The 9,829-nt window shown below is 46.9% G+C and overlaps 1 protein-coding gene across 2 annotated transcripts in view; it reads right to left on the bottom strand.

Moving 5' to 3' along the window:
- Nucleotides 1–330: 330 nt before the first annotated feature.
- Nucleotides 331–9,829, bottom strand: part of LOC149428972 (arf-GAP with Rho-GAP domain, ANK repeat and PH domain-containing protein 1-like) — a 36,675-nt gene continuing 27,176 nt past the window's right edge. For both annotated transcript variants that reach the window (XM_089666884.1, XM_089666883.1), the window contains exons 5-10: nucleotides 7,078–7,180; nucleotides 6,768–6,963; nucleotides 5,448–5,490; nucleotides 4,796–4,959; nucleotides 2,599–2,805; nucleotides 331–455 (exon numbers count right to left, since the gene is read on the bottom strand). In XM_089666884.1, the coding sequence (XP_089523010.1) occupies nucleotides 346–455; nucleotides 2,599–2,805; nucleotides 4,796–4,959; nucleotides 5,448–5,490; nucleotides 6,768–6,963; nucleotides 7,078–7,180 (823 nt within the window). In that variant the 3' untranslated portion in view covers nucleotides 331–345. The remainder of the gene's footprint in view (nucleotides 456–2,598; nucleotides 2,806–4,795; nucleotides 4,960–5,447; nucleotides 5,491–6,767; nucleotides 6,964–7,077; nucleotides 7,181–9,829) is intronic.

The raw sequence follows: 9,829 nt of genomic DNA, 5'->3' as shown, positions 1-9,829 counted from the left end.
GAGCACAGCCGCTGAAACCCTTCTGATATAGAAGATGGGGCAGATGACATCTTGGTCCAGGAGACCCTCAAGGGGCAGAGCTAGGTCTACCAATCTGTGTGGTAACACAGGAAGGTTGAAGATGAGAAGCCAACAGGAAAGGGGAGGATAAAGGTTCAGTCTATATTTCTGGGATATTTCTGGAGGCACCTAAGAGGCGAACGATCCAGGATCCCCAAGGATGAGAAGTTTTGGAAAGTGAGGGCGCGTCTCCAGAAGATATTATGGTGTCTAGTCTTCTATATAATGTGTCTGCTCAGTCCCGGTGACAGTCCACCATGGCCGGCCACCATTTATGGTACATACTCACCAGTGTAAGTGGCTGATTAGTGCTTTTAACGTGGCCCTGTTGACAGGTGGAAGGATCTCCAGCAGCTCCTGGTAGTGTCGTATTCTCTGCTCCTCGTCCTGAATCCCTGGAGGAGAAGAGGGGGCACTTAGCTGATTTTAGTGACACTTCCTGTCCTAGGGTGACAACGCTCGACACTGTATCAATGAAGGAGGAGCAACAGTAACCCTTCTGTAACCCCAACACTAACTATCCCTTTACCCCAACACTAACCCTCCTGTAACCCCCAACACTAACCCTCCCTACGATCCGAACACTAACCCTCCTGTAACCCCCAACACTAAACCTCCCTACGATCCTAACACTAACCCTCCTGTAACCCCCAACACTAAACCTCCCTACGATCCGAACACTAACCCTCCTGTAACCCCCAACACTAACCCTCCCTACGATCCTAACACTAACCCTCCTGTAACCCCCAACACTAACCCTCCCATAATCCGAACACTAACCCTCCTGTAACCCCCAACACTAACCCTCCTGTAACCCCCAACACTAAACCTCCCTACAATCCTAACACTAATCCTCCTGTAACCCCCAACACTAACCCTCCTGTAGCCCCCAACACTAACCCTCCCTACAATCCCAACACCAACCCTCCCTGTAATCCTAACGCTAATCCTCCTGTAACCCCCAACAGTAACCCTCCCTACAATCCTAACACTAACCCTCCTGTAACCCCCAACACTAACCCTTCCTACAATCCTAACACTAACCCTCCTGTAACCCCCAACACTAACCCTTCCTACAATCCTAACACTAACCCTCCTGTAACCCCCAACACTAACCCTTCCTACAATCCCAACACTAACCTTTCCTACAATCCCAACACTAACCCTCCTGTAACCCCAACACTAACTCTTCCTACAATCCCAACACTAACCCTCCTGTAACCCCCAACATTAACCCTTCCTACAATCCCAACACTAACCCTCCTGTAACACCCAACACTAACCCTTCCTACAATCCCAACACTAACCCTCCCTACAATCCTAACACTAGCCTTCCTGTAACCCCCAACACTAACCCTCCCTACAATCCTAACACTAACCCTCCTGTAACCCCCAACACTAACCATTCCTACAATCCCAACACTAACCCTCCTGTAACCCCCAACACTAACCCTTCCTACAATCCCAACACTAACCCTTCCTACAATCCCAACACAAAGCCTCCTGTATCCCCCAACACTAACCCTTCCTACAGTCCCAACACTAACCCTCCTGTAACCCCCAACACTAACCCTTCCTACAATCCCAACACTAACCCTCCTGTAACCCCCAACACTAACCCTTCCTACAATCCCAACACAAACCCTCCTGTAACCCCCAACACTAACCCTTCCTACACTCCCAACACTAACCCTCCTGTAACCCCCAACACTAACCCTTCCTACAATCCCAACACTAACCCTCCTGTAACCCCCAACACTAACCCTTCCTACAATCCCAACACTAACCCTCCTGTAACCCCCAACACTAACCCTTCCTACACTCCCAACACTAACCCTCCTGTAACCCCCAACACTAACCCTTCCTACACTCCCAACACTAACCCTCCTGTAACCCCCAACACTAACCCTTCCTACAATCCCAACACTAACCCTCCTGTAACCCCCAACACTAACCCTTCCTACACTCCCAACACTAACCCTCCTGTAACCCCCAACACTAACCCTTCCTACACTCCCAACACTAACCCTCCTGTAACCCCCAACACTAACCCTTCCTACACTCCCAACACTAACCCTCCTGTAACCCCCAACACTAACCCTTCCTACAATCCCAACACTAACCCTCCTGTAACCCCCAACACTAACCCTTCCTACACTCCCAACACTAACCCTCCTGTAACCCCCAACACTAACCCTTCCTACAATCCCAACACTAACCCTCCCTACAATACTAACACTCCCTATAATCTTAACACTAAGGTCACATTGGTAATGTGAAAAAAAACGCTGAGACCACCAATAAAATCATTATAAAACCTCCTTCATGTTCATATTTTGGTGATGGACGGGATTTGGTAATATTTGGGGACATCCCAAGTCATTTACGTGGTGGGTGGCTCTGACATTTTCGGCTTCACCCTAGAAATCCATGAACCTCTTTCCACCTTGACCCTGGTCAGTGCAGAAGGTGGATTGTATGGTGTGACCTGGGGAACACTAGACAGCTGGATCCAACATGACATCTCGGACTTCTCACCTGTTACATGTAACCACTGCCTGCAATGCTCTGCGAATATCCCCTCCCCGATTTCTCTGAAGAACCTTTTGAGGGTGTCAGACACATTGTCCACAGGTTCCTCCTCCTTGAAGACCACACTTCGAGCATCCTTCTTCAGGGCTTCCAGAAGACTAGTGATCTTTGATTTCTGTCCACTCTTCCTGTAGATCCCTTCAGATTCCACCCCTGCCAGGAAAAAAAAAATGAAACCTTGTTCAGTTGTGCAGACTGCAATGTACAGCTAAAGATCTGTAGCTCATTCTGGGCTCACCTTTGCCCGCCCATGAGGATCACAACGCTGTATTCTAATTTTTTTGTTCTTTAAACTGCCCACAAGGATCACACTGCTGTGTTTTGATTTTTGTGTTCATTTTTACCTGTCAACAAAGAATACTCTGCTCTATTCTGATTATGTTTTCACCTTTACCCGCCCATGAAGATCATACATTGTTGTTTTCGGGTTTTTACGTTTCTCTTAACCTGCCCACAAGGATCGAACTGCAGTGTTTTGATTTTTGTGTTCACTTTTACCTGTCAACAAAGAATACTCTGCTTTATTCTGATTTTGTGTTCACCTTTACCTGCCCATGAGGATCACACTGTTGATTTTTTTAATTCACCTTTACCTGCCCACTAGGATCACACTGCTGTATTCTGATTTTGTGTTTCTCTTTTACTTATCCAGGAGGATCACACTGTTGTATCCTGATTTTATTTTCCTCTTTACCTGCCCATGAGGATCACACTGCTGTATTCTGATTTTGTGTTCCCCTTTACCTGCCCAGGAGGATTACACTGCTGTGTTCTGACTTCATGTTCACCTTTACCCGCCCATGAAGATCATGCATTGTTGTTTTCAGATGTTATGTTTCTCTTAACCTGCCCACAAGGATCAAACTGCAGTATTTTTATTTTTTTTTTTATCACCTATACCTGCCCACCAGGAAAGCAGTTCTGTATTCTGATTTTGTGTTCCCCTTTACCTGCCCACAAGGATCACATTGTTGTATTTTGACTTTTTGTTCAGCTTTACCTGCCTAGGAGGATCACACTACTTAAATAGTATTCGTATAGAGCAGACTTTTATTTTTTTAAGGGACCCACAATATGACACGTTTTTAAAAATTCTACCCATCAGTGACTGTTACTGATGAAAAAAAAAAAGTTTCAGTTCGATATTTGTGGGCGGGCACATGCAAAGACGAATTGGAATATTTACCAGCATTTGTATACAGCAGAATTTTTTTTTTATTAAGGGACCCATCATATGACATGTTTTTAAAAATTCTAACCCCCCGCCCCTTTTCCCTCAGTGAATGCTATTGCTGAAAAAAAAATGTTTCAGTTCGATCCTCATGGGCGGGCACATGTAAAGACAGAATTGAAATATTAAATAGTATTTGTATAGAGAAGACTTTAAAAAAAAAGAAAAAAACAGTAGGGCTGAATACCAATAACCACAGAAAAAAAATAATGATCACCAAGGTAAAGGGGGGGGGGGGGGGGGAGGAGTAGAATTTTTAATAAACATGTCATATGGTGGATTAAAAAAAGCCTGCTCTATACAAATACGATTTAATATTGTAAGGGAAACGGTGGGGGGTAGAATTTTTAATAAACGTGTCATATGGTGTCATAAAGCCTGCACTATACAAATACTATTTAATATTTTACTGCTGTTTACATGTGCCCGCCCACGAGGATCAAACCGCAACTTTTTTTCTGTGGTTATTGGTATCCAGCAATCACGATCACTGAGGGAAAAGGGGCGGGGGAGGAGTAGAAATTTTTATAAACATGTCATATGGTGGGTCCCTTAGAAATAAAAAGTCTGCTTTATAAAAATACTATTTAAAATTTAATTCTGTGTTGACATGTGCCCGCCCACGAGGATCAAACCGCAACTTTTTTTCTGTGGTTATTGGTATCCAGCAATCACGATCACTGAGGGAAAAGGAGCGGGGGAGGAGTAGAAATTTTTATAAACATATGTCATATGGTGGGTCCCTTAAAAAAAAAGTGCTCTGTACAAATACTATTTAATATTTTAATTCTGTGTTCACATGTGCCCGCCCACGAAGATCAAACTGCTTCTTTATTTTTTTCTGTGATTATCTATATCCAGCAATAACGATCACTTAGGTTTAAGCATTTGGGGTGCATTCCAGTTACTTACCAAATCGGGAAATGTGATCGATGCATTTCTTCACGATGATCGGCACGTCCGAATTGGTCAGCTGCTGCTCCGACAAGGTGTCGCCGGAGGTGCTGCTGGCCTTCTGGATGGCGCACACCCACCCTGAGAAGTCCAGCTTCCTCTCACCTTGCATGTAGGTAATCCTGGAGGGGCATCAACACAAAGTTCAATTACGGGAGCCCATACCTTTGAACTTGCTAGCAAATATGGAAGGAGGAGTCCATTCCTTAGCACACAACCCCCCCCCCCCCCCAGCATAGCCCTTGGGGGTGACTAATTACTGTCTGTGCTGGCCCAGCTCCTCTACCCCTCTCTACATAACCTTAAATAAAGCTGCTGAGAAGTGAAGGGGAAAACTATAGTACTGAGTGGCAGCTCTGGGGAGGCTGATATCACATCCAAAATGGCGGCACCCGGTGGCCGTCTCGGCTTTTGGTTGTCCACACAAAGGAGGATTTTACAGATAAAGAACATGAATAAAATATACTAAATGCACATGTAATGTTATGATCTAATGACAGGGTCTCCCTACATCAATAGGAACCTTTTATAATCCACAAAAGCCCCCCCCCATCCCAGCCTGTTGGGTCTCTGGAATGTGAAGTACAGAAGTGATGGTGGAGTGACTTACCTGCCTTTCTCCCCCAGCACCAGGATATCTTTATCTTTCGCGGCTGCAAACACACAGAAAGATATAATCACACAGACGTCATCTGGGGCCACAAGAACAAACACCACTTGTCTTCCAACATGGCGCCATCGCCATTTTTTTTTTTGGGGGGGAGGGGGCAGCCTAATAATTACTAATGTATTGGGATTAGCCAATAGAAAGGGATGTTATAATGGTTTTTAGTCAGTTTTAACTACTTGTCCACCAGCTGGTAGAAAATCTGTAGAGCAGATGATAGGGCTTTAAAGCCACCTGATCACTTCCACAGCCCACCTTTAACCACCCCCCGTCCGGCCATTGTATATAAACGGCCGGATGGTGGCAGTGCAGGGTCGGGTGGACGTTTATGAGGGAGGTGTCCCACCTTTATGACTAAATCCCCAGTGGGCAGGGCAAAATGCGTCAGAGCCGTGGCCAATGGAGCCGTTACCTACATTCGCATGGATCGAGTTGGGTGAGCGGCGTCTCAGACTTCCTATAACAGCGTGGTCAGTGGAGCAGCGCTGGCTGAGGCTGTTGCCTACACTCACATGGAGCAGGCACAGGCGGCATCTCAGACTTCCTATACCGGCACCCCTGGATGTGGGCAAACTTGAAGTTGGCTGCCCTACTCCTGAGCACCAGTGGGGAAGGATACTTTACCCGCTTAAGGACCGCCCTATAGCGGATATACTGCTACAGGGCGGCACCAGAATCACGTATATATACGTCATTTTGCATTACTGGGTAGGGGACGTGCGTGCACGCCCTATCTGCGCCGCCATTCGCAGCCACGGATGTCAATCACCAGGTCCCGGCCGGCAATTACCCACCGGCGCCCGGTGATTACAGAGCATTTACAAACAATCTTCCTCCCTGGTAGCTCAAGCACACTGCTCGGGATGGCTGTGCACAGTACAATCCCCAATCCGCAGATCCGATCCATCCTGCGGGGATCGTCGGCTTGCTTTAAAACTTACCTTTTTCGTGGAGTGATCAGTTAACCCCGTATAGGTTGCAAGCCGACGATCCCCGCAGGATGGATCGGATCTGCGGATCGGGGAGGATAATGGATCGGACCCATTATGCTCAATCCGCAGATCCAATCCATCCTGCGAAGATCGACGGAGGGGGTGTCACCAAGTGTTCCAACACCGGGTGACACCAAACCCTAGGGACGCCCCTGCCTGGACTCAGAACTACCATACACAAATGGCAGCCAATCAGTGGCCTCTGGTGTCAAGATAGGCGGATGTGGTGAGTGTGGGCTCGATCTCTGGAATGGCGGTTACCCCAACGTACACAGCTCAGACAGCTTCTTCAGGTTATTGACCTCCACCGTGTCGTTCTCTTCAACGTAGGTGTAAAGGTTGGTCTTACAGAGTGAAAACCAGCCAACCGTGCTGCGCTCCAGACTGCGGCCACCTTTAAACTGCAACCGACCGATGCGGTCAAAGTCGTAACTGAGAAGCTCCTCGGCCTTCGGAGGGAGGAAACACTAGAAGGACAGAGAGGGAGAGGTAAGGTATCTAATATACTAAGTTTGTTTTAATGTCGTAAGAAAAAAAAAAAAAAGAAACCACGAGTTACTGTTTCCAGACGGAACCAATACCTTAGTGATGGACTTCACCCAGTCTCTGGCATCCTCTGGTTTTTCGGCAGCGAAAAGATACAGTCTCTCGGACTTGGTGTAGATCTCGAAGGTGCTGTCATACCTGAGAGGATGGACAAGGTGTTATTTATTGGGGAAAACAATCTTTTCTTTTATTTTTTCTAATTCCTTTAAATTAGGTTTTAATGCTGAAAAGACTTTCTTACTTTGAAGGACATTGCACCCACTGGCCACTTTGTTAGGTCCACCTTGCCAGTACCGGGTTGGGACCCCCTTTTGCCTTCATTCTTCGTAGCATAGGTGTTGGAAACATTCCTCGGAGATTTTGGTCCATATTGACATGATAGCATCACGCAGTTACTGATTTGTCGGCTCGGCTGCACATCCATGAACCATTGATACAAGGCAGGATGGATCCACCACACCATGGCACCACCACCACCAGCCTGAACCGATGATACAAGGCAGGATGGATCCACCACACCATGACACCACCACCAGCCTGAACCGTTGATACAAGGCAGGATGGATCCACCACACCAGGACACCACCACCACCAGCCTGAACCGTTGATATATGGCAGGATGGATCCACCACACCATGACACAACCACCACCAGCCTGAACCGTTGATACAAGGCAGGATGGATCCACCACACCATGACACCACCACCACCAGCCTGAACCGTTGATATATGGCAGGATGGATCCACCACACCATGACACAACCACCACCCGCATGAACCGCTGATACAAGGCAGGATGGATCCACCACACTATGACACCACCACCACCTGCCTGAACCGATGATACAAGGCAGAATGGATCCACCACACCATGACACCACCACCAGCCTGAACCGTTGATACTAGGCAGGATGGATCCACCACACCATGACACCACCACTACCAGCCAGAACTGTTGATACAAGGCAAGATGGATACACCACACCATGACACCACCACCACCAGCCTGAACCATTGATACAAGGCAGGATGGGTCAACCACACCAGGACACCACCACCACCAGCCTGAACCGCTGATACAAGGCAGGATGGATCCACCACACCATGACACCACCATCACCCGTATGAACCGCTGATACAAGGCAGGATTGATCCACCACACCATGGCACCACTACCACCAGGCTGAACCGTTGATGCAAGGCAGGATGGATCCACGACACCAGGACACCACCAGCCTGAACCATTAAATAAATATTACAGCAGACTTGAATTAATAAATAAATAAGTCAATAATATCACTTCCACCCAAAGTCCAAAATAAAGTCCAAAATACTTGTAGGTAAATTCACAATGACTCAGATCTTAGAAGAGGTCGATGATGAAATTCCAGAAAATCTTCATATACATCAAGAAACGATGAAATCAGCTTCCATATCATAAAACAATATAGACAGCATCAATACTCAACGGTACCTCCAAAGCAGTGGTCATTCAACTCTAACGGAGAGCCAGGTGGTAAGTGGAAGTCCCAGGGATATAAACAACCGCGTGTTCCAGAACCCAAAATGGCTGCCAAGGCACTTCCGGAAACGTCAATGCCTCACTACGTCACGTGCCCCAGACGCGTTTCGTCACATCCGGACTTTTTCAACAGTTTGACCTCCAGATGTGACGAAATGCGCCCGGGGAACGTGACATAGTGACGCATTGACGTTTCCGGAAGTGCCTTGGCAGCCATTTTGGGTTCTGGAACACGCAGTTGTTCATATCCCTGGGACTTCCATTTACCACCTGGCTCTCCGTTAGAGTTGAATGACCATTGCTTTGAAGCTACCGTTGAGTATTGATGCTGTCTATATTGTTTTATGATATGGAAGCTGATTTCATCGTTTCTTGATGTATATGAAGATTTTCTGGAATTTCATCATCGACCTCTTCTAGGATCTGAGTCATTGTGAATTTACCTACAAGTATTTTGGACTTTATTTTGGACTTTGGGTGGAAGTGATATTATTGACTTATTTATTTATTAATTCAAGTTTGCTCTAATATTTATTTATTTTTGTACTTCAGGGGAAGGATTGTTAAGTGACTTGATTGGGTTGTGTATTGGGTTGTGGTGGGTGTGTGCTGTCTCATTGTTACTCAGCCTGAACCATTGATACAAGGCAGGATGGATCCACCACACCATGACACCACCAGCCTGAACCGGTGATATAAGGCAGAATGGATCCACCACACCATGACACCACCACCAGCCTGAACTGTTGATACAAAGCAGGATGGATCCACCACACCATGACACCATCACCACCAGCCTGAACCACTGATACAAGGCAGGATGGATCCACCACACCATGACACCACCACCACCAGCCTGAACCACTGATACAAGGCAGGATGGATCCACCACACCATGACACCACCACCACCAGCCTGAACCGTTGATACAAGGCAGAATGGATCCACCACACCATGACACCACCATAACCAGCCTGAACCACTGATACAAGGCAAGATGGATCCACCACACCGTGACACCACCAGCCTGAACCATTGATAAAAGGCTGTATGGATCCATGCTTTCATATTGTTTATGCCAAATTCTGACCCTACAATCTGAATGTCGCAGCTGAAATCCAGACTCATCAGACCAGGCAACGTTTTTCCAATATTCTTTTGTCCAATGTTGGTGATCCTGTGCGAATTGTAGCCTCCGTTTACTGTTCTTAGCTGACAGGAGTGGCACCCGGTGTGGTCTTCTGCTGCTGTTGTCCATCTGCTTC

Source organism: Staurois parvus, unplaced genomic scaffold (assembly GCF_062004578.1).
Source record: "Staurois parvus isolate SC_StPar_1 unplaced genomic scaffold, SC_StPar_1.0 ptg002884l, whole genome shotgun sequence".
NCBI lineage: Eukaryota > Metazoa > Chordata > Amphibia > Anura > Ranidae > Staurois > Staurois parvus.
The sequence above is the reverse complement of the archived record's forward strand: the minus strand, read 5'-3'. Positions and strand labels throughout refer to the sequence as shown.